The 24,583-nt window shown below is 48.3% G+C and overlaps 1 protein-coding gene across 1 annotated transcript; it reads left to right on the top strand.

Annotated features, from left to right (window-relative positions):
• The first annotated feature begins 535 nt into the window (after positions 1-535).
• Positions 536-24,366, top strand: slc24a4b (solute carrier family 24 member 4b). Its single transcript, XM_076155068.1, has 17 exons — positions 536-698; positions 6,226-6,333; positions 14,684-14,760; positions 16,068-16,142; positions 16,244-16,328; positions 16,542-16,645; positions 16,934-17,008; positions 17,092-17,117; positions 17,556-17,609; positions 19,592-19,683; positions 21,383-21,552; positions 21,660-21,801; positions 21,937-22,103; positions 22,285-22,399; positions 23,110-23,222; positions 23,367-23,432; positions 24,217-24,366. The coding sequence occupies exons 1-17, from the start codon at positions 536-538 to the stop codon at positions 24,364-24,366; spliced, it is 1,782 nt and encodes a 593-aa protein (XP_076011183.1).
• The last annotated feature ends 217 nt before the right edge of the window (positions 24,367-24,583 follow it).

Raw genomic sequence — 24,583 nt, 5'->3', positions numbered from 1 at the left:
CCGGTTTCCCCCCCTCCACCCCCCTCTCCTCATCCTGCGCCGTTGTTACGATGGGATCCCGTCCGACACTCATCTCACAGGATTTGTATTTGGGGGACGAATTGCTGAATTGATTCGTGATCACGTTGTTGGATCCTGATTCTAGAATCGGGATTTGACCGCCGTGTCATTGCCTCTAGTTCGGTCGAGTCCCGGTAGCTTGAAACGGCAGGGTAGCGTCTCGGCGTTTTCGGGAGACAGAAGAAGAAGAAGAAGAAGAAGAGAGAGAGGAGAGGAGAGGAGAGGAGGAGGAGGAGGAGGAAGGGGGGAGAGAAACCAAACAAACTCTCGCTTCACTACTCTCCATCCATCTGCGTCCCCCCCCCCCCCCTTTGCTTGGCTTGAAATGAGGATCGCATCCCGGCTGCTGTGTTCCGTGTGAGAGAAGAGACGCTAGGCAGGTTTCTTCTTCTCCTTCTCCTTCCTCGGCGTCTCAAGGACACGCACGGACGGCGCACCGGGGAAAGTGGCCGCCGCCGGCATGGAGACGCCGATCATGGAGCAGCAGGACGACACCGTGAACCCGTCCAAGAGGAAGACCATCATCGGCAAGATCTTCAAAGTTCGCAAGCGGAGGGAGATGCTTTTCATCCAGGTGTGCTTCATCTGCAGTGTCCTCTTCGTGGCGTGGAGCATGTCGGCGGTGCTGAGCAAGACAGGTGAGTGCGGAGGAGGACGAGGAAGAGGAGGGAGGGGGGGGACACACACACACACACACACACACACACACACACACACACACACACACACACACACACATACATACATATACACACACTGGGAGCGCATAGAGGACCGAACCCGGAGCAGCGAGGCTCCGATCTCGGTTCTTATCCCACCACCATAACTGTTAATTGTAATTAATTCGCGGCGCTTATCACGTAAACAAACATAACGTCAAGGGCAAATGACAGCGGAACATGCCAGAATATTAAATTGCCTTTTTTTTTAACGCAGCAAATTCTGATTTATTCCCCTCGAAAAATGCGAAAGATTGCGTTATTGTGAAGTATAGTTGGTATTAAAATGGACGAGTGTGTGTGTGTGTGTGTGCGTGTGTATGTGTGTGTGTTCAGGGGTTCTGGTCCGTCACACTCGGGACAGAAAGTCAGCAGCACCTGTTATTGTTGTGATCACAGCCCACAGATCATCATCATCATCAACGTCCTTCTTCTTCTGTCTTTAGTGTATATATGCGTGTGTTTGTCCGTATGCCGCAGTGTGCGCGCTGTGTGTGTGTGGCACGTTTTTAATTTGAGAGGCACACGATTACGGCGCACACACACACACACACACCTCATGATCAAGATGCACACAACCGACATGATCGCAGTGTGGTTTTGGTTCGCTTGAGCATTTTTGTCGTAGTGTTTTTGGCGCCAGTCGCAACATCAGTCAGAGGGTCTTTGATCGCGGTTTCACGCCGGGGGGGTTAATGCCCACACACACACACACTCGATCACCTCAATCTCACTCCACACATCACGTTTTTTCGGGTTCCGCATGGTGACAGAGGGATTCCGATTTACGCAGCGGCTGTGTGGAGGGGGGGTGTGTGTGTGTGTGTGTGTGTGTGTGTGTGTGTGTGTGTGTGTGTGTGTGTGTGTGTGTGTGTGTGTGTGTGTGTGTGTGTGTGTGTGTGTGTGTGTGTGTGTGTGTGTGTGTGTGTGTGTGTGTGTAGGGAGAGGGGCTTTAACATCGTGAGGCATTTTGCTTGTTGGATGTTGCATTATTCACAGCTGATGTCCGAGGTGTGCGCTGTGCCAGCCACTCAGATGGCTGATCATGCGTGATGTGTGTGTGTCACATGCACATGCCTCCCTCCCTCCTCACACACACACACATTCACTCTCTTTCCAAACAGTATGCCCTCCCATGCACACATGTCAGAAGTCTTCACCTCAAGCTCATGCAAACGCCAACACACAGCTCATCCCTGCTTCTCCCGCAGGCTGTTACGCAATCTGACAGCCAACCTTGACATTTGGCAAGTGGAGAAATGACATCCGCCACGCCGCCGGGATCAAAGGTTAACTAGTCACAAACACACCCCGAAGACGGTGCTGTTTTTTAGGAAGGAGAGTCCCATCAAGTGTGTCTGTGGTGTGTGTGTGTGTGTGTGTGTGTATGTGTGTGTTCTGCATGCAAATTCAAATAGTTTATAAGCCTCAAACCCCAGACCTCTGTGTCCATCTGCAACCACTTAGGCCGTGTAAATTAACCTCGACTGCAGCCTGTAGATCTGTAACGGACCTATTGGGACTTTTATTAATTACATTAACAAACAACAAGAGGCTTAACAGATTATTCCGGAACGATATCATGCAGCCGAGTGCAGGTCTCACATCTCCAAAGGCCGCCACCGGGGGAGAACAAGCGAGCCGGCCCGCACCGCCAATGGCTCGCCTTCTCCTTTTGGTCAAGCCCGCCTCGATGTGAGGTGTCGGGAGAGAGGAAAAACTGAGAATTCCCGGAACCCACTCACCCACCTCACTGTAATCCAGGGCGGTCTCATGGGAATAGCTCGTTCCCTCGGCCGCCACAACGGGAACAACCCACCCGCCACCCGGTTTGATTGGTAGCAGGCAGGCAGCGTGTTGATGCACTGAACGGTCCAGATGGATGGGATTTGATGTACTACTCTGGGTTACATCTCCATGAACAGGGGCGGGGCGAGCGTGCTCCGCTGCATGCTGATTGAGTGTGTGTGTGTGTGTGTGTGTGGGTGGGTGCATGTATGTGTGATTGAGCCGCCAGGGCGACTAGAACAGGTGTTTCTGAATGGCGGGGCAGGGCCCAGAGTCTGGCAGGTGCTAGGGCAGACTGATGTCCGGGCCGGTCGGGGCAGGGAGTAGGCGGCGGCGGCGGCGGCGTTTTCGGAGATGTTTTTTGGCAGGCGGAGGCCAAAGAGGGGAAAGCGGAGTCTCTTAAGGCCGCGCGTTGACTGAGCGGGAAGATTGATGGTTGCTTGTCCTTGGTCCACCCTCCCCTCTGAGCTGACATTGGCTCAGTTTTACCGCTGCCCACTCCGTCCGCGCCGTCTGCCGGATGAATAACGGCCGTTTTTATTCGCCTCTTACCCGTTTCTTTTGTTCTACTTCAGCATCCGTCTAATCTATCTTGGCATTTTCTCTTGCGTTGCATACCGCACGGCCCTAACAAACACCTTCTGGAAGACGCAATAAGCCATGAAATAACTCGGGGAGGCACTCAGAGCGGGAAACATTCAGCAATACTGTGAGCACGGCGTCTCCAACTTGCTGCAGAACCCCATCAGCCACATCAGGGGAATCGATCCCTCCACCACCACAAACGCACCCCTAGGTTCAAATCCTCATTTAGGTCGAGCGCTTCAACTTGCATCAATTTAATTTATCACTTTTTTTGGTTCAATGTGTCAAAACATAGAACATATGACCGTAAAAGCTGCTTCCTGTTTGGGTTCCAAGCTCGCTCTCTCCACAAGGTTTCATTGATACCCTTGCTCCCTTTTCCCCCAAAATCATTCTAAGCCCCAGGAGTGTGTCGGTTGCATTCAGAGGCTCAGACTTGTCTTGTCTGCTTGTTGGAGGTAATCGCGGCGCCTCCAAAGTTCCACCCGGCTCAGCAGAGTGATGCAGGTGGCCTGTTAAATAATCATGACACGACACCCAAACACTGGTCACAGCACGCCAAGGAGAATAATGAGACAGTTTGTCAAAATGAGTCATAACTGGGAGAAGAAAGTGGGTGTAGTGTGAACGCGGCAACACGATGCCCATCACAGACTTTTTAGCTCATGTTTCAAAGCCTGCCGAGCATTACTGACAGCATCGTGTCTCCATTGTTTTTTTTCTTTCCCTGTTAGATGTTTGAAGTGAACAGACTATACGAGCGGCGTTCATGTGCTTATACAGTCAGCCGCCACTTTATTAGAAACGCCCGTGCAATCCAGCCTCATCTGGCTGTAAACACTGCCTTTGGGGAAGCTACGAAAATGGGATGATGTTCATTCTTTGCTCATGTGATGGTGAATGTTGTTGCTGCTGCTATGTTTGATTTTGTGTATTTTGTGCAACACGATCACATGAGCAGTGCTGAAGTCTTGTATACCAACTAAGACTCATATCCAGATCATATAAGCAGCACAGCTAACTATGCCCATTACATTAACAACAATGAAGTAAGAGCACATAGGAGAAATGTCATGGATATTGTGTTTTTATAAAGCAAAAAGAGACTTCACGCTGGCCTAAATGCCACGAATTGGGTTGTAATGTTAAAAATGAAAACGATCCATTATGTCATCGCCGCTTTCTGGCGCGAACCTGAGAACTTGGCCTCTGTCGGTTGTTATCTTGTCCTTTCGCCCCTTATTTTGTAATCCCATCCCTTTGCTTAAAAGGCATCCGCCCGTTTTGGCATGTTTGCAAATTGGCCTCCGACATCAAATTTGTATCATGTTTTATTAAGAGGGGCAGAGCCCAGGCGCCCGAGCGGAGCCGGGGGCCGGGGTGCCGCCTCGTCAGGAGGAACAGGTTGGAGCGAAAAAAGGCCGCAGGCGCCGTGTTTTTTTTCCGGGGACCTTGCGAGCGGCGGGAAGCAGCTGCAGTCGCCCCGTGTGCAATCTGTTTGCCCGGCACCTGCTGATCTCCAGGCTGTGCCACCGGACTGGGCCCAGCGCTTTAATGGAGTCCATCTTTTATTTATTTTTATATCTTTTTGTGATGCAGGACAGCAAACGTACAACTCCAGCCAGGTAGAAAATCAGTCCCAGCTTGATGTATCGAGCCGTGTGGCCACATTTACACCTCGCATTAACACAACTCTTTCACCTGGATCCACAAACGGGAAACTGGATAAACGTATCCAAGCCCCCAGACCAGATACGGATGGGGTCTTGCACACACTTTGTCGTAGTTGCTGCTTGCATTTCTAGATCACATGCTGAGATTGCATGAGTGTAAATGCAAATCTCGTCAGATGCCACTATTTCTGACTCCATATCCAGATAGTTTTCATTTTAGTGCAAAGTGTAAATGTGCGTGTGATTGCTAGACAAGCATCGTCTATCTTAGCTCCTTAACACAGGTCACCTTTCATTAATGCCGGCTATTTTCTAAATGCCTCTTGTTTTCAATATGCGTTCCTGCCTGCTGCTACCGGTTTCCTTTCAGTCCTACGCAACAGGGAAAATCACTCAGGCTGTAAGACTTTCTTCGAGTTTGTTTCTTTTTTATTCCGTCACGGTCGAGTCTGCATTAACTTTCATCTCAGTTACAATGCTGCTGTATTTCTAATTGCAGATCGGTTTTTGAGGAATCGTCGGTGCACTGGCGCGTGACCAAATGAAACGCAGAGTAAACGCAGTAAACTCGTTTGTTGTGATAGATTACGCGTTCCTAATGAACAGTCATTGGCAGTATGAATGGAAAACCACATTCAGGAATCAAACGCTAATGGCGCGATTAGCAAAACGGAGAAATGACAGAAATGTAACTTATCACATATAACGTGTGTGTGATTTGTAGTGAGGAGGCCATCGGCAAACACTCTGGAGGAGCCCTTTGTTAAATGACTGAACTGAATTCTTCCTTTTCTGTACTCTGGTGTACAGCATAAGCAACAGATTCCAGACAAATGACTCTCGCGTCACTGGGCCTCTTCTAAAATGGTGAAATTAGGGCGAGTTTTGCTGTGAAAAAAGTAAAATTAAAGCCAGCGGGCACTTTTGGTTCAGCTAAATTGTGTTTTTGTAATTGTATTTTTTGGATCCCTTTTTAGATTTATGGATCTTAATAATGTAGCTGCTGTTGCGCGTGTGTGTGTGTGTCTCAATTCTGCTCGTAAGTCAGCGTTATAATAAACTGACAGTTTTCACGGCCTGCTGATTGGTAGGATTATAATTTAACATAATAGATTTGGGCCGGCAGTTTATGTTCCCTCTGCAGATGAAGAGTAATGATTGTCATACGCAGGCGATAATAAAAACTAAAATGGCAGCGCGTTTGTCACGTTTGATCGCTGCTGGTTCCGCTGCAGGTAGGAAGATAATGTGTGATGCGTTCAAGGGATTAAGGGTAAGAAAGCCATCATGACCCTGTTCACAAATATGGACCCCCCCCCCCCCCCAATAAACTTCGCTCTGAACGCTTGAATGTTTCATGTTGGCCTGCTAATGAAGCTCTTGTTCTGTTCCCCTTTCAGGCCACGCCATGCTGGTGGAGGGCCACCCGGACCAGGAACACTGGGGAAGGAGACTCATGGCGACGGCGTTCGAGAATGAAACGGAGGCGAAGAATTGCTCGGAACCAGGTACGCTGCTCCGGGAGGGTGTGTGTGGGTGGGGGTGCGATGAGCTTAAATGAGTCATTTAGTCCTTATCCGGCTCTAATTGAAGCAAAGACCCCAAAGGGAGCAAATCCAAATCCAGAGGAGGCTTAGTCATGACCCATTAAACATAGACCTGGTGTTTCTCCTTTTTTTAGAAGGCGTTTCCAAAAAATCAATCTATCCTCTGCTGCTGTTGTTGTTGTGTATTCACCAATCAATGCAATCAGATGGGTCTAAACATGACGCCGAGGCAGCTACATAGGATTATCTACAGGTGGAATCGCTTCACGGAAGTGCCAGCGTTTCAGGGTGAAAACATCAGATAACGGCCGGAGTCGACCGATTGGCTGATTTGATTTGCCGCGTCGGCTCTGTATGTTTCCGAGTCGGTTCACATTGCTCGTCCTGTAATGAGCACTGAACGGGCTATTTAAAAAAAGGTCAGCTATTGATTGTGTTCCCATCTTTCTGTACATTTTAAAGGAAGCAGCATTATCTATAATTAGTCGGGCCGACCTGCCTGCGCTGACGGTCCCACTGACATTGCTGATGTTCGCACCAAGGCAACAAAAAAAAACACCAAAGCTCATTTTTCATGAAAGTATTGATTTCACAGCGTCACACCGCTTTGTTGGAAGTGGCTCAGCGTTGGATGTATGTAAGAAGCGGTCACAGAAAAAGTGGAATCTTGCAGCATTGATCTTTTCGAAGGGGAGAGTTTTCCCAAATCCAAACGGGACTTGTGCTCCACAAGTCCCGTCACAGATAATCACAGTTTGGGTTCAACATGATGGTGATTGTTGCAGCTGTGGTTTTGTATTTGTTTGCCTTGTTACTGGTTGGGAGTCGCTTTATATCGACTCACAATATTCAACATCTGATGCTGGAAAGTGCTGCAGGGAGAAATTGTGCGACACATAGATCTGATCTTGGACTCAATGGAACCCTTTAATTCCTTTTTTTATTGTTGCGTTTCAGTTCCCATTTGGCCACTTTTCCTGTTTCATCATCTTCCTCTTAAATGTACTAAAAGCCCTCCTGGTGCCGAATTTAAAGGTGACCAATCACACAGATTTGCTTGTCGACCGTTGTAGCTCATTGGGTTGAGTTGAGGGGAAGATGATGTGATGCAATGGGACACCAGGCAAAGAGTTCAATTGTAATTCTTATTTACCGACACGGTCAACATTGTCCCGCTTTAGAGCAATAATAAACAATAGCTATACTTTGCTATCAGCCACACAGAGCCAAATGTAGCCCGACTCCCGATGTGCTGTAATTTGAGAGAAGCAGCTGGTCCACATGTTCAGGGTGAAGCATTATGTCACCGGCTGGCAGAGGAGAAGGGAGACGGCGATTTAACCAATTCCAACACGGCAAGTAGTATCAGGACAGCTGGACGGTTGCCACCCCGTCGTGAACTTTTACACCAGCGCACAGACGTGACTCAGCGAATCTGGCCGTACCACATTACACCACAGAAAAGGGAGGAAAGGAAGCATAGAAATGTCCTCTTCAAGCAACTTCCTCCTACTTTCCATGCAAAATCAGATTGAATGAGTTCAAGTCATAATACAGATCGTAAGGCGACGGTTTCAGAAGGTTAAAGTTTGACTCCCTGGAATGAAACGTCGATATTTTTAAATGTCGAATATGACCGGCACACTGCGTTTTTGACACCAGAGCGCCAATTTGAGTGTAGAGCCAAATTGAAGTGTTATATTTAGCACCGTTTCTGTTTTGTTTTTTTTCTTCTTCCTGTTGCTCCACAAGTGACCCAGCGAGGACTAACTGCTTATTACTTCATTACCGGTCGCAGCAGGCAGAATTCCTCAGGGCTCGGTGAAAGTTCCGGCGCTCTATCCCGCTACTTTACATATAAACAAACATCCTTTTACCTTCAGGCTCTCATCAGGGAAATGCTGTTTCCTGCATCGCTATAATTGACACTGAACTACGCCGGATTGTAAACCATTTTGTAAGGTTAATTTTTCACTTTCGAACCGGAATTCCAGTTAATTGTGTGCACGAAAGTTTTCCCAAGTAATCAACGGATGAACGTTCGGTTCCCCTCGCCAAAGTATTCCCCCACTCGTGCCAAACATTCCTCTGCACATTCCTCCTCAGCTCCCTCTCGTTCCTCACACCGCCATTCACCTTGTCGCGGTGAGCCGATCACGCGACTCATTAATCCGGCTTCCTGATCTCGTGAGTGACCCTGTAGTGGGCGGAGCCTGTGAGCTTTTGTCTCTTTTACTACCAGAATTTTCCGCATTAACCTCGTCTGAGTGTAAATCTTGTGATCAACCGTTTGAGTTCAATTAAATCCTTTTCAGGCCCCAATAACAGAAATTGAATGCCTTGTTCATAGTGATTGACGTTTTGCAGTGGTTTATGGTCACGAGTCGGCAGAAACGGACTTCAGTCATCATTCTTTCATCATCTTATCATTTAATCATTTCAATCATACTTTGTATTGAGTTAAAAGTGATCCAGAATTAGGTTACAGGTGTAATTAATGTAAATGTGTAGAAAGATGTACAAGTCATCTTGAGGCCCCAGTGACGCAGTTTGTCATGGATACGTTTTAAAACTGATTGAACGTGTAACTTCTTGCGTGTGGCACTTAAACTTATGTAACACACTGAGGCACAAGTTTTGTAAGACAGATGTGCGTCAGTTTGTCGGGGACCAGGGACCCCCTGGGGGGAATGGGGGGGGGGGGGGGGCGAGGGGACGAGGATGGATGCGAGTTCTTACAGGAGGCTTTTGGATTTTGTGCTGAGCGTGTAGAACATGTGAGGCCAGGCTTTAATTAGGCTGCTGTTTGTGGGCCGCCTTCATTTCGCTCGGCCAGCTTTGCTCTCCTTCTCTCCCCTCCTCCCCCTCCCTCCCCCTCCCTACCCCCCTCATCATTATTTCTTTGATCAGCGAGGGAGCCCTTTCCTCCACTTCGTGAGGCGCTAATGTTCCTTTGCTTGTCCTGTGAACCTGCGCATTCATCATAAGGAGCCCGTTTATTGGTCATTCAGCCATTATTCTTGGAAACAACGTGCGGCGCCGCCCAAAGGAATATTTATGGTACCGGTTTGTTTCAATATATCCTTGAAATTCACCGCCAATGCCTTTAACCGTCACATGATGCAGACGTATGTGACTTATGAGGCAGAGCCAGTATGAAAAAATAATCTCAAAGCAAATATCTGGAGACCTCCTTGTATTATGGTGATATTTTGGCTTTGACTTGCGGAAACTAATCTGATTCTGAACTCCTTCCTCACTTAAACTTGAGTTTGACTTTGTTCCCGCAGTATTAAAGCCGGCTCCGTTGCCAGGGCTCAGCTCGTGCCGCCTCTGGAGCTTCCAAAATTGTGGTGGGGAGAGCAGCTAATGTTCTGTGGGAGGAATAATTAGCCTTTGATAAAGATCCTGCTAATACTCCATATTAAACTCCCACTTGAGTGACATAATTGGCCTTGTTGGGGCCGTTGGATTGAGACCTCGGAGCCCAAAACAGTAGAACTGAACAACAAAGCAAAAGGTTTTATTATGGCTTTATTTGTACTATAAAGTAATCCCCCGGGGATTTTGTAATAGTGGGTTTAGATATGGCATCCTGCTAATCTTTGGGGCAGTGGGCGGGGGTGTGTGTGCACGTGTGGCGTGTTTGGCATGCGAAAAATGACTTGGGCGGGTTGCTCTTGGCGTGTCATGGCAGCGGCGGCGTCCGTGTTGGTGTCAGCGGGAGCAGCACGAGGTCTGAGGGGCGTTTGATCATGGGGCTTGGGTGTAGGGGTGTGCAGGCGAGTTTAAGGGGGGGGGGGGGACTGCTTGTGTGCATCAGCTGCTCCACCCTGGAATGCAGGGTTGTCAACTGGTGGTGGGGAAACGCCAGAAGGAGGCATTTTCAAAGGGAATTACACAAGAAGGGATTATGCTGCTGCGGCGCATAATGCAAACTGACCTCACTTTGTTGCTTCTCGCTTGCATGCCAACAGCAGAACAACACAGGCGAGGGGGGGAGGAGGAGGAGGAGGGGGAGGAGGAGTGAGGGCTCAGGCACGAGCACCTGCACAAGGCACTTTTCCCTTCATGTATTTATTTATTCACATGCCGCCTCGCTTCAGATCTGTTACCGGGCACGTTCTCCCGGAGCAGGAAGCGGAACTGTGCTCGGTCAGGAAGAGGCACCTGGATGCAGCAGTGATCGGTCATCTACAACAGCGAGCGGGCCGTTTTGCCTTTGTTGGTGCAGATCCGAAACCTCCACACACACACACACACACACACCCCCCGCGGGAGTTGTTTTACCTATTTCTCCCTTTTTGACACAGCTGAGCACGCACGTTTCACAGCGGTGTCCCCGTTAGGTTAGTGAACCAGGAGGCCTCCGCTCCACCAAGTTGGCACGTCACACACACACACACACACACACACACAAACGGAGAGAGAGAGAGAGAGAGAGAGGCTGATGGATGCCAAGGAGCGTTCATGCACACGCAATCGAATGCGTCCTAAGTGCTTACATGAGCATGTGAGAGCGATTGTAGCTACATGTGACCTGTGAGCATGTGAAAGCGCAGGAACCTAAAAGCGGATAATGGTGCGTGACCAGGGGTTAACCACGTTGTCATGATTTCCCCCGTCGCCGCGCAGCTCACCGGCCCTCCGCGATGACGGCGAGCGGCTGACTGTCGGGTACCCGCCCGCCCGTCCGAGCGTGCCAATTACCTAATGGCCTTATTATGACGCGGAGGAGTCGTTTCTCTCGCGAGCGGCCTCTTGACTAATGCTGCACGAGTGTGAACTGTATCCCGTTAATGACCTCGCTGGTGGGTCAGCGAGGTCATAGAGACAATTGGGCGCCGGCTTTAGGTGGTTTTAATGCAGACAGATGAGGCTTTAATGTTCTCCCTCTCCTCCGCAGTGTAACATAGTAGGTTAGAGGTTCATGCCAGTAGAAATGCAAACTCGCAAACAAATGAGGCTATGGAGCGTTTAATCAGCATCCGCCACCGTGTAGTCGGCCATTTCCAGGGATGCCTTAAAGATACAGTAGCTAAAAGGCTTCCACTCGGTTTGTTTACATGCCCTCTGATCTGATTTAAGTAAATTGGAAGGAGACAGCAATGCGGAGTCGGACGAATCTGACGCTGGAATAAATGAGATTCTCTGATTTGTCAAATACACACGAGTCATCTCTTCACCTGCATGAAGGAAATGTCGACCAATGGGGCGTTTACATGTCTGTGTAATTGAAACGAGTGCATGTGTTCCTTGTGTAGATGTGCTATGACTCAAATCAACCCAAAAAATGTTGCCAGTAAATTATTGCAGAAGCCGCAGCATCTATGGAGAATTCCGGTGTTATTTATAGACTTTCCAACTTCTGAGGAGGATTGTTGTGCCTCCTGCTTGTCGTGCCAGTCAGAGACGTCCCTGCTCCCCACGTCTCGCCACGAAACACGGAGAATACATGTCATAATAAAGCAGGTTGAACATTTAGACATTACAGCTCGATTTTAAAAGTGATTTGTTTTATATATTTGTGGACGTGAAGGTCCTGTGTATAAACCACGATACTCTCTAAGCTCTTAGTTTTGATAGGTACTAAGTAATTGCGAATTTCGAGGTCGACTGGCTCAGGTGGCGTGCGCTCACAAGCTCTGATTTACATCTTTATAAGTGCGTACTTAGTAACCAAAAGCCCAAATATTGAATTTTTAATGAAAATGATTGGAATCTCATGCCCTGATTGGTCACTAATGGGAGCTTTTGGCCAGGTTCACTCTCACCGCTATCATCAGTAGAGTTGCAGAGTGTGTGCGGGCGATGCCAAGGAGCAGTGATGTCGTCTTGTAAGCTTGCATAAACCTTACTAAGACCTTCTTGGTTGTCCTGTTGAAGTGGCCAGGTCTTGTTCTGATCAATGCACATGGCTCAAGCGTACATCGTCCTGCTGTCCTCATGTGTGCACACATTGCTTTTTTGTCCCAGTGAGACAAACCTTGCAGATGCTGTCCGCTTGCGTGTTTACAAGAGACGAGGAGGTGAGACCCGGCCTGTCCTGCCCCCCCACCCCCCTCCAGTGCTGGCATCCTTTAAGCGCCTATTTTTAACACACACTCCACGCAGTCAGTGGCAAGGGACCGAACAAGAGACCGCAGGCCGGGGGAGATGGCACTGCCGTTTAATTATTGATTGACGGCAGAGCTACAGCGTCGGTCACCGTGAACGGAGCGGGACGTCCGGGGGACGGCTTTCAACCAAGACACTTCTGGCTTCAAAGCTTCTGTAGCACAGAACAAACGCGGATAAACAGAATTTATTTCCTCGTCCATTAGGGTATCGATGGATGTTTTCCCGTCCCGTATTAGCATCCCCTTTCTTTTATCCGCTCACCTCTGAGGCCGCAGCTGTCAAAGCCTCTAACTGATTGCACCTTCGCTCCAGGCCGTCACTTCCACCGGGCTCGTAAACCTGTCAGAAATGAAATGAGCTTAAAGCCTCATAGCCGCAGCCTGTTACACTTAATGCTTATGTGAGATTCCGGCGTCGGCCATGTGTTACACACTCTCATTATGTATTAAGGTCATAATCTACGGCGCGCCCATATTCAACTTTTTATGACTCCATGGCCTAATGGAATGGGTTTGCGTTCAGCACTGCAGTGTTGGCGGCGACTGGAGCGCTCGCAAATCAAGACCTGATTAAGCTCTCTGCAAAATAAAAACACAGACTAGAAAGTAAGGTCTCCATTCTTGTTTTCTTGTCTTGTATTGTAAATGTGTAGAAGAAAAAAAGAAAGAAGAAAACAATTATTAAAAATCTGGCAATGGGGTAAAACAAAATGATCTTAAACTTTGCAAATTCAAGGCATGAAACTAGATTGTTTACCTTTTATATTTATGATTTGAATCATTATTTTCTATAATATTTGATCATAGAAATTAGCATTTCAGCCTGCAAACTAGTCAACATGAGGCCAAAATGTGATGATGAAGATGATAAGGGTGACATATTATGTGTAATGTTATGAAGAAAAGTTTGATTGGCACAAAACTCAAAACATGCAACTGAATGAAAATCATGAAATCTACAAAACTGAATACAATACTTTTTTTTATTTAGGATAAAGAAGAGTAATCGTATAACAATATGGTTTGGGATAATAATCCAATCCAAGTGTTTCATCTGAATGCTGATTAACATACAAATTAAGGCCAAATATAGTCAGAAGAGTAAAGATGTTAATATGTGAATGGAATAACGGAACTATTTCTTTCTGGAATCCCTTTATTTCAGTGTTAAAGTACGATCCGGTTAGTTTTGTTAAGCGCTCTGGTGTCGCTGGTTAATGTTGAGTATAACGCGGCGAATTTACACCGTTTCCGCGTTGTATGATGGAGCTGCAAAAAGAAATCCAGGACAAAACGCAGGCGATTAAGTGGAATAAGTGTTGCAAATTGCACAGCGCTGTGCAGTGTTCCACGTGGCGTCCTGACGCAGTCATGTGTGCACGCCGCCGCGCAATATAGAAAGCACAGACGCCACTGAGGCCGGGACAGGTGCAGTGCAGAGTCTCAGGTGAGCACTGTTCCACTTCATGACTCCATATGTGACAAGTCCCCCAAATCTTGATTTATTTTCAGTAGTAAAGAGCGTTTCTGCTGGCTAAGACTTGCCTTTTTTGTTCCCGCATAGTTTGTGCGAGTGTGTTTGTGTGTGTTCTTCTTACACCCTCATGCACAAGTGGGGCAACGGTAACGCCGTCCTCGCCATCTGCTCTTTCCTGTTCCGTCTACAATATGACGCCCTCACTGCGGCTTATGTAAGGTATCGTGCTGCAGGCTTGTTACGTACGAGGCTCCCAGCTTCACAGGTCGGACAGAGGCCGTCCACCAACCCCCCTTCCCCCCTCAACACTGGCTACCATCAGGGCAACGGCCGGCCTCTGTCTGTGGCCAGGTGCCCTGCGGCGTGGCTGCGGACCGGAGATTGGCACCGTATGGCGGTACCGTGATCACTCTTGTGTTCCAGTTGGGGTCGTAGATGATGAAGATGACGCCGCCTCAGCGTGGGACGGTTCCCTGCCTGCTTGGTTCAATTCCGTGCCACTTCAGGCTCTTATGACAGCTTCAGCTTTGAGTTGATCAGGATGTGATGATGGCTGACCATTGTGTTTTACCTACATATATGATCGAGTTCTTTAAAAAAAAAAAAAGAAAATTGTTCCAGGCGTGTTCCAAGTGTAAAAGATGAGTTGGAAGGATGAAGAATTGCGTCCTCTTTCTCACTCACTCTGTCTCTCTCTCTCTCTCTCTTCCCTCAGCAATTCACGAGTTCCCAGGAGACTTTTTCAGCAACAATGAGCGGAAGAGCGGGGCAGTTCTGTTGCACATCCTGGCGGTAAGAGAGCCCGCGTCCTCCAGCAGCAACGCGAGCAGAGACCTCACTTACTGTATATACCTCCACCAAGCGGAGTAGACGGACAGAGAGAGAGGAGCGATTACAATGACCACATTACTATCCCTAGATCTGCATTCACAGGAAAACATATGGAGTCGTTCCCAAGTTCCACGTCCCTTCAGCAGGTTGAGTTCATATTTGTTTAAGTCCTCCTGCTAACGATAAACAGACATAACGGTGAGAACGTGAAATTATTGGCAGAGATCCCACCTGTGGATTAAACGAGCGAAGCAAAACGACGTGGGTGTCGTTAACACGGGGACGCCTTCGCTCTGCGTCTGGTCGGCCACACACTCCGCGTCTCTGACCTTTCTTGAGACTTAAGCGAGCCACCGCTTCGCCCCCTCTGTGATAAACGATCTCGGCTCGCGTGGACGCCGCCGTCACCTGCCGCGCATCCTAATGCAGGGGACCGACCTCGTTTTCCACCCCAGTGAGTCTGTTTACGTGGGCGAGGACATTTCCCCGCTTATCAACCTTGGACGTGGACGGTATCAGAAACAGGCTCACATTTTGGAAAAAGCTTGATGAATAATGCCATAAACATTCACACAAATTCGGCGTAAAGATGTGAGGAGTCTTATTTCTATTATGACCTGAACTGACATACGAGCTGTAATCAGTCACACACACACACACACACACACACACACACACACACACACACACACACACACACACACACACACACACACACACACACACACACACACACACACACACACACACACACCCCCCTCCTCAGCTTGATGATCTACACTGGAAGATGACTGATCTGCATAGTCTCAGCACTGGAGCCGGGGGGCCGGCGGTGCTGCAGTCCTGCACTGCCCCCTGTGGATAGCATAGAGAAGAGCAGCAGTTTGTCAGAACTGCTGGGCCATGATGTCACACCTGATCTATAATTTATAGATCTCTACTCTTCTGCTACTGAAATAGGCCGCCGCTCCTCGCCAAGGTGGGAGTCTCTGCAGATCCCCCAGATTTTTCCACCCTGTAAGGGAAACGGCTCGTCACCGAACTGACATTTGAATTTGATGGCAGATTTAATTGGGCGCCGCGCTCTGCGAGTCTCCTTCACCTGTCCTCGCCCCTGCCAAGGCTCCATCAGCTCGGCTAATTTCTGCTTATTAAGAATCTACGCCCAGGCACACATTTGTATTCCATCTTCTATCTCTGCTTTTGTCTTGCACACACAGACACACACACACACTCCAAACCTTAACCTCTGCTGACTTTGTCCCCAGGCGCTCTACATGTTCCTGGCCCTCGCTATAACGTGCGACGAGTACTTTGTCACGTCGCTGGAGAAGATCTGCGAGGTACAAATTCCCGCGTCGTCTCTCAGCCGTTTCTGTTCCCGTCACGCCGGTGTTTCACGTTAACACCCACCGCCTTTCTCTTTTACTTCCCGCCTATGTAGAAGCTGGATCTGAGTGAAGATGTCGCCGGAGCCACGTTCATGGCAGCTGGCAGTTCGGCACCGGAGCTGTTTGCTTCTATCATCGGTAGAGACACACACACACACACACACACACACACACACACACACACACACACACACACACACACACACACACACACACACACACACACACACACACACACACACACACACACACACACACACACACACACACACACACACACACACACAGTCGTCCTGTCCCAGATGGTTGGTGTCACAGCTGATTCTGATTGGCCGCCTCCCCTGTATGCAGGTGTCTTCATCACCCATGGCGATGTGGGGGTGGGGACCATCGTCGGCTCAGCGGTCTTCAACATCCTTTGCATCATCGGCGTCTGCGGAATCTTTGCTGGACAGGTGTGTGTGTGCGAGCGATTTCCTGCTGCAGCTGCACTCTTGTTTATTTATAGACTGCAGAACAGCACATGTGTGGCAGAAGTTTTTCGCTGAGGGGAGACGGAGGCATCTGCTTGAGTTGGTTTTCTCCAGACAGGTTTTAGTGGAAGATGTACGAGCAAAGTGTGGCAGCAGGAAGAGAATCAACACAAGCTTCATTACTCTAAGCACTGACAACTCTTTAACCACGTTTGATCACATTTACTGTCCAACGTGACCTGCAGCTCCAGCGTGTCCTTGTCCCGTCAGGTGGTGATGCTGACCTGGTGGGCCGTGTTCAGGGACTCCTTCTACTACACCCTGTCTGTGCTGGCTCTGATCGCAGTGAGTGGAGCCAGTAAACGCCCTTTCAAATCCTCTTTGTGTGTCGCGTCTCCAATCTCAGATGAATATTCTTTGTTTTCCAGTTCATCTATGATGAGAAGATAGTGTGGTAAGTGACTTTGCCTCTTTTTTACGGTGTAGTTCTGTACGTTTTGTGTTTATGCCCTGAAAGCTTCTTGTTCTTGTAGCATATTTGAGTTTACACGCCCACGAGTGTCTGTCTATCTGCATTTTGCAACCCACACTTGACACGGCAAATGCAGACTGTCTGAATGATATGTTACATGAGAACGGGTCTGTTTTCACTCAGTTTCAAAATAAAACCTTAATGTAAAAAAAAAGAAAGAAAATCCCAAAGCCATCTCTAAAAAGTCTTGTAAAAAGTTTGCGCTGTCAATCAATCAGATGAACTTTTGAAGCTCAGCTAAACTGAGTTTGCACATTATAATAGTGTTCAGTCCACCTAAGCTGCTTTCAGACAATCTGTGTGTGTGTGAGAGAACGCTGACGATATCCTTGTCCCCCCCATCCTATGTCTTTGTCTCAGGTGGGAGAGTTTGGTGCTGGTCCTCATGTACGCTGGTTACATCCTTGTCATGAAGTGAGTTCTGCCCCTCTTACATGCTTATTTTCTTTATCTCTTTATTCATCTGCAGTCTTTAAGTCATCTTCAGAGATGGCCTTTAACCACATCTGGCCTCTGTTTTCCGTTGTCACACCTGCATGTTGAGTCCTTCCCTAAGCTGGATGACACAGTTCGGCTTGTGAAAATCCTCATTCCTGCCAAAGCTGCTGCTGTAGGAAAGAAAAGGGACAAAAATCAACAAATCTTCCAACATGCGTGGATAATGGGACTAAAGAAAGAAAATATAAAATTGATTCTGAAGTTCTAATTTATTCCAGAAATGATTTGAAAATGAAAACACAAAATCACTTCCATCAGAAAGCCATCATTTGTTGTCCCGTCATGCAAACGCTCTCTGCAGCGTTTTGCGAAGCGAAAAAATAAGAGATGGAACAACAAACAAACAAAACAAACCTACAAAAGTGACAGCAGGAGGTTAATACACTGAATTTGTATGGAAAATATTTTACTTTCATTCCACGCAACGCTAAGCGCTCGTCAGCAGGGACCGCAGTGTCTCTCGTGTGTGTGTGTGTGTGTGTGTGTGTGTGTGTGTGTGTCTCCTGCCCAGATGTTTGCCGCAGCAGAAAACCAATTAGGCCACAACAAAGTACTGTACATGCATTTTCTCAGGATCTATGCGTGCACAGGAGCGTGTGATGTTTACATGCAGATTGCGGTTGAACGCATTGATTGACAGATGAAATCAGAGTTTTGGGAGATTTTTGCTAAAGAGCAGATGAAGCCGATACATTTGTCATCCTTAGGTAAGTGTTTTGCAACCGCCACACCGCATTGATATAGGTCACACACACACTTGGAACAATCCTCATGCACCTTCCCATGTCCAAGTAAGTGCGTCCTTAAAGCAATAACTCCATGTGTTCTCACTCTGTTTACACAACGCTTCTGCCCTTGCACTCGCCTTATTCTGGTTTTTGCCTTTTTTTTCTTTTTTAAATCTTAGTACAGGCGAGTAATCCCAGGCATTGGGAGTTGATGACTGAGCTGCCTCCGTTTATATTAAATGTATCAAATCCCGTTCAGCATAAATGGATCCAACATAATTGAGGAACACGCTGTAGACTTCCTTTCTTCTATTTGACACCATGAAAAGCCATCAGCTCGGCGTTCCAGGTTCCCAGTCTGTGCTGGTAAGGGGAGGGGGGGGGGGGCTTGCCGCTGAGACGCATTCCCCTTATTTCACACTGTATCTGCTTTAATTTGGTACGAGCGAAGGGAAAAAAAGGGTAAAAGACAGAATCCTGAGGGACGGCAGGCTCGTGGGCCGCCGCCGCCGTTCCCAGCTGGCCGCCTGTGTTCCAACTCTCCTCGCTGCCACACACAGGAGTTTAATCTCGCCTCGCCTCGCCGCGGCTTAACGCCATCAGTCCTCGCCCGTCTCATTTGGAGGAGGGAAGTGTTTACTCTAGGATACGTTGTCCTAATGTCTCCCTCGCCCAAATCCCCCTGGGCCGTGTTCAAGACTGCTCTAGCCAAATTGGAGCAAAGTGGGTTTAGGCGGGTTGCCGTCAATTGGAATCTCGCAAACTCGGAACACTCGGAATTGGTCTTTTCTCCACCTTGGATAGTGAAAATCTGCAACAACAATCCTGAACGGTTAAGCTCGCGTGTCTTACAAATGAGGCGTCCACACCGCACGGCGGGTTACGTGCGATTGCATAACGGGTGTCCAAAGGGTGCAGAGGCAGATGGTGAGGAGTCAAAGAGGTTGGAATGCTCGTGCAATACACCCTACGTCCTAATTTAGCACAGACTAATAATCTCAGCATTCGGTGGATGTAGAAGAAGAAGAGCCTGACGGGAAACAAATCTAATATTCATGTTAATATGATTGAACCTCCTCGAAAGGTTTTGTTCATCTCCAGATAATCACAAACGTTGAATGTTCGTTATCTCTCATATTTTTCCTGATTGGGTTTCTGTCCGTTCGCCAGATTCAACTCCAGCATGCAGAGATTCTTCGCCGGGAAGAAGGACAAGAACGTGGCCAACGGTAACGCGGCAGCCAGCAGTGAGATGGAGGATGGTAATGCTATGTATGACTATGTTTGGGATGACGACCCGTCGTGGCCTCTACTCCTGAGAGGTAAGGTTAACCAGACAGGCCCACGCCCACCACCGCCGCCGCTCTCTGTAGGGGGGTCCAGATCGATCAAGCATGGGCTGCTGGGATGATTGGACTTTGGCTGAAACAAAATGACTCTCTTCCTCTCTTTGTAGAGTCTCTGTGGCTTTCTTCTGCTGAACTTTGACCTGCTTAATCTTCCTAGAAAGGAAATTCCACTGACGGCGACTGGAGCGTTTTTCTGCAGAAGCGAACCTCTTAAATTCACCGAAGACGAGGGGGAAAACAATGGTTTCTGGGCACCCTCTTCATTACATCATCATTACATCATCAAGTCCTGGACGAAGTCACTTTTGCAGAGTAACGTTCCGAATGTCGTTTTGTTTTGGAGTTTTCCCTTTTTTGAGCCACGTCTCTTCATCTGGCCTTTTCGACCTAACAAAAGCTTCTAATCAGTGACCTTTAACCCCTCTGTGGAGGTTTGACTCCTCCCACTCTACGCCTGTCTGTTTAGCCTTACTAAACCTACTCTGGCTTTGTTGTCCACAGTGTTCTTTCTGCTTTTTCTGCTTGCTACACAACTTTTCCCCGCCGCCGGTCTCTGGGGCCGTTAAGACTCCCGGAGTGGTAATGAACTTCACAAGAGGAAATGTTTGCAGATTCTGTGTGTAAAGTTAATTTATGTGCATTCTCTCCCTGCATAATCAGTCGAGTTCAGGCCGAGCGGCACTAATAAGCACAGGGTGGATGTTGTCACGTTGTTCCTCACGCGGCGTCGCACACGGCAACCAAAGCCATGACGCAACAGCAGCTGGTTTTCCGATACGAGATGAACCGTCCGCAGTTGTGTGTGTGTGTGTGTGTGTGTGTGTGTGTGTGTGTGTGTGTGTGTGTGTGTGTGTGTGTGTGTGTGTGTGTGTGTGTGTGTGTGTGTGTGTGTGTGTGTGTGTGTGTGTGTGTGTGTGTGTGTGTGTGTGTGTGTGTGTGTGTGTGTGTGTGTGTGTGTGTGTGTGTGTGTGTGTGTGTGTGTGTGTGTGTGTGTGTGTGTGTGTCTCGCCACCTGATCTGAAACCCCATTTGAGCAGCTCAGAGATGCCAGAGGACCACATTTTTCCTTATCGCAGATTTTGAAATCAGTCCTGGGTCGGCTCATGCATATTTATAAGGAGCTTCAAAGGCGAGTATGAAGCAGCTCCCAGTAAGGACGGAGAGCTGCTCTTGCATGGTTAATATTGGTGCTCGAGTGCAACGTTGCTCTTATATCAGCCAAAAAGCAAAGTTGGGATGAGGATAAGGAACGCAGGAGTGACTATGGGAATATCTGGGAAGAAAAAAGCTGCACTGAAACATTTGTGTTACCGACTTACGTACGAGCCCGAAACTCCCAGAACACTTCATGATTTCACATCATCAAAATGGCTTTAATTTCAAGAAGTTGTTGACAGGAGAGATAAAAGCATAATAGGAAAATGGGAAATCTTCCAAAAGCATTAAAGTAAAAGTGGATTGATGACACAAACTCACCGCAGAACACAGACAAACTCAATTGCCTCTCATAAAAGAGTGACAGCAAATATAAAAGTCCAGAAATAAACAGAGAAATGTGGCAAACGACGGAGGTCAAACTCTCCGGCTCTCTAACACCGCTTCCATCCCTCAGTCAAGCCCACCAAGGCCTACAGCCGCGGCTCGGTGGTGATGGTGGACGAGATCATGAACGCCAGCCCCTCCAAGTTCCGCTTTCCCGAAGCCGGCCTCCGCGTCATGGTCACCAGCCACTTCGGACCCAAGACCCGCCTGCGCATGGCCAGCCGGCTCATCATCACAGAGGTACAGACGCCACGTTTACCTCCGCGGGGGGGTTTCAACGCCACTCGTCTCCGTTCTATTTTTTGTTTGTCTTGTTGCTCTTTGACTTAGTGTCTCTTTCCTGAAAGCGCCAGAAGTTGGTGCAGTCGGCGAACGGCATGGAGACGCAAGTGATTGACGGGAAGGTTGAAATCGAGAACGGGAACGTGCCCGAGGATAAACCCAGCGAGCCGGAGGAGAGCGAGAGCATCTCTCCGTTTCATATTCCAAGTACGTGACTCGAATGCCAGCAGAGATCGTGGTCGAAACTCTTGTTGTTGTTGCCCTTTAATCTGTCAGTGTCTCTGTATGTGAAAAGAATCGGATCAATCTCTCTCTCTCTCCGTGTGTGTATGTGTGTGTTAGAGGGTATCGGTACCAAGCTGAAGTGGCTGATGGCGTGGCCTCTGCTCCTGATGCTCTTCTTCACCGTCCCCAACTGTGCCAAGCCTCGCTGGGAGAGGTTCTTCATGCTGTCCTTCATCATGTCCACCGTCTGGATCGCCGTCTTCTCCTATTTCATGGTCTGGATGGTGAGCGTTTGTACTTCTTTCCTCCAATTCATCTGTCCTGACCTATTTTACGACAAGTTGGTGAGCTGCGGGACTCGTCTAGTCGGCTTATAAGGAATATTCCGAGGCACTTATACCAGTTATACTCCTCCTGAAGTCTCTGGTCATTCCTAAGCCCTGAAACTCTCCGTTCCATTCCCAGGTGACTATAATTGGCTACACTCTGGGCATCCCTGACGTCATCATGGGCATCACGTTCCTGGCAGCGGGCACCAGCGTTCCAGACTGCATAGCGAGTCTCATCGTGGCTCGACAAGGTAAAGCCTGTTCCCTCCCACCGACGTGATGAAAATAAGACAAAACGTCTTTTAAGGAATTCTTATCCGTCTGATGAACTAAGCCAAGTCCCGTCTGAGGTTCTCCTTAATAATTGATTAGGATATTCACGTATCAAGCATCCATCCCACATTTCCGCCTTGTTTCTCTCAGCTGCGGCTCAGAAACCAAATTGAAAAACTTCCTAAGACGCATCAACACCAATTATCTTAAGGGCTCTAATCTGACGCACGTGGTCTCACAAGATAAATCCCTTTGGTAAATAAAACCGGGACTTAATCTCAACACCAGATAACAACCCCTCGAGACTTTATTGGATTCCTGTTTTTTGCCGAGCAGCCATATTGAACTGTGTGTCAACACTGGAAGCCGCAGACGGAAAGATGATGCGGCTGCTCGAACTAGAGGGAGACATGCTTGTGCTCAGACGTACAGGCGATCTCCTCAGACGAGTGGGAACGTACACAATCAACCAGAGCAAAGGATCATGGGAGAATAGTACAGCAGCGGCACATTTACCCTGAATAAAGCAGAAGAGGCGAGCTGGGATAACTTTGTTCCACTCCACTCTTCACATTTACCTCACCAGTGAACAGAAAACAGGCACATGGAGACTTACAGCTGCAAATACTGTACGCGTTTTGAAATGAAAGCTTGTTTAAACGCTTTGCTTGGCTCTTTTCTGTTTCAGGGCTGGGTGACATGGCCGTGTCCAACACTATAGGCAGCAACGTGTTTGATATCCTAGTGGGACTCGGGGTTCCCTGGGCGATACAGACCATGTGTGTCAGCTACGGATCAGAGGTGCCCATTTACTTACTTTACCTGCTTGTTTTTACGGCACTGCAGAAGTATGTACAACTGTGTGTGTGTGTTGAAGAGATGTATGAAATTGGTGTGAGCGCCTCTGTGTCGCCGCCTGCTGATCCCACACTCTCTTGTCCGTAGGTGATGATTAACAGTCGGGGGCTGTTGTACTCTGTGGTTCTCCTGCTGGGCTCTGTGGCACTCACGGTGAGAACGACCGTCGCCGTGACTACCGTACTGTAACGCTGTAACCTACTTTGCATGTAGGCGCTCCACAGTCATTCGAGATCAGACGATGTGATTCCAGATCAGATCAGAGGAGGCGAATGCGACAGAAATGCAACTCCTCCTCTCCAATCTGACCTTTCCTCCTGTACAAAACTGTGCTCACGCTACTTAGATAGCAAATAACTCTTCCTTTTTGGGTCTAAAGCAGGAAATGTCTTGCATATGTCAATTTTGCAACGCTTTTGACTTCATATGCAAAATTTAATCAATACAAATATCCGAGCCGGCACATGTTGTTGTAATTTGTGCGTCTCACTTGTGTACTGGCCGCACCACAGTGTTGTCATTGACATCACATTAAAGCTGGGAAGGTTGTTGCGTGCATTAGCGTGCAGGCTCCTTGGGGGCGGGGGGGCTTTTTTGTCAAGAAAAAAACCCCCCAAAATGTGCTGTTTTCAGCTTTTCCCGATGAGATGTGAGGACTCTTGCTGCTTTGGTGTTTGGTGTCAATCTAAACCCAATACCGTTGTTCAAGTTAAACAAACACAATGAAGAGCTTGGGTCCCTGGAAATGTGATCGGCACTTGTCACCAGTTCAATATATTCAATTATTTATTGAGGTAAACACGGTTGAACCATTGTTATAATTGGAGGTGTTTTCGCATCGAGCTGACCGTACAGAGACGAGCCTGCACAGACACACACACACACACACACATACGAGCGTCACACACTCAAGCATGTCCTCTGTTTTCCCGCGCAGGTGTCGGGGATCCACCTGAACGGGTGGAGGCTGGACTGTAAGCTGGGCATCTACGTCCTGGTCCTGTACGCCATCTTCCTCGGCTTCTCCATTATGATCGAATACAACGTCTTCACCTTCGTCAACCTGCCCATGTGCATGGAGGAGTAGAGCACAAACCGCATGCCTCGGAAACCAAAACCTCAACGTTTCATCATAGCGACCCCGACTGCCCTCTACCTTTTTTCACTCTTACTGGACCTATCTGCAGGCTCCTCGCTCTCCGTCCCTCATCTCCCCTTCTGATCCAAATACTCATGTTTTCCCCAAGAGGCGGTATTCTGTACGAGTGGACTCCATTCTTTCTCTTCGTTTTGTCTTTTTTTCA

This window comes from Genypterus blacodes, unplaced genomic scaffold, assembly GCF_046128005.1.
Source record: "Genypterus blacodes isolate CSIRO-AG114 ecotype Tasmania unplaced genomic scaffold, CSIRO-AGI_Gbla_v1 ptg000064l_1, whole genome shotgun sequence".
In the NCBI taxonomy this organism is placed as follows: domain Eukaryota; kingdom Metazoa; phylum Chordata; class Actinopteri; order Ophidiiformes; family Ophidiidae; genus Genypterus; species Genypterus blacodes.
This window is presented reverse-complemented; position numbering and strand designations above follow the sequence as displayed.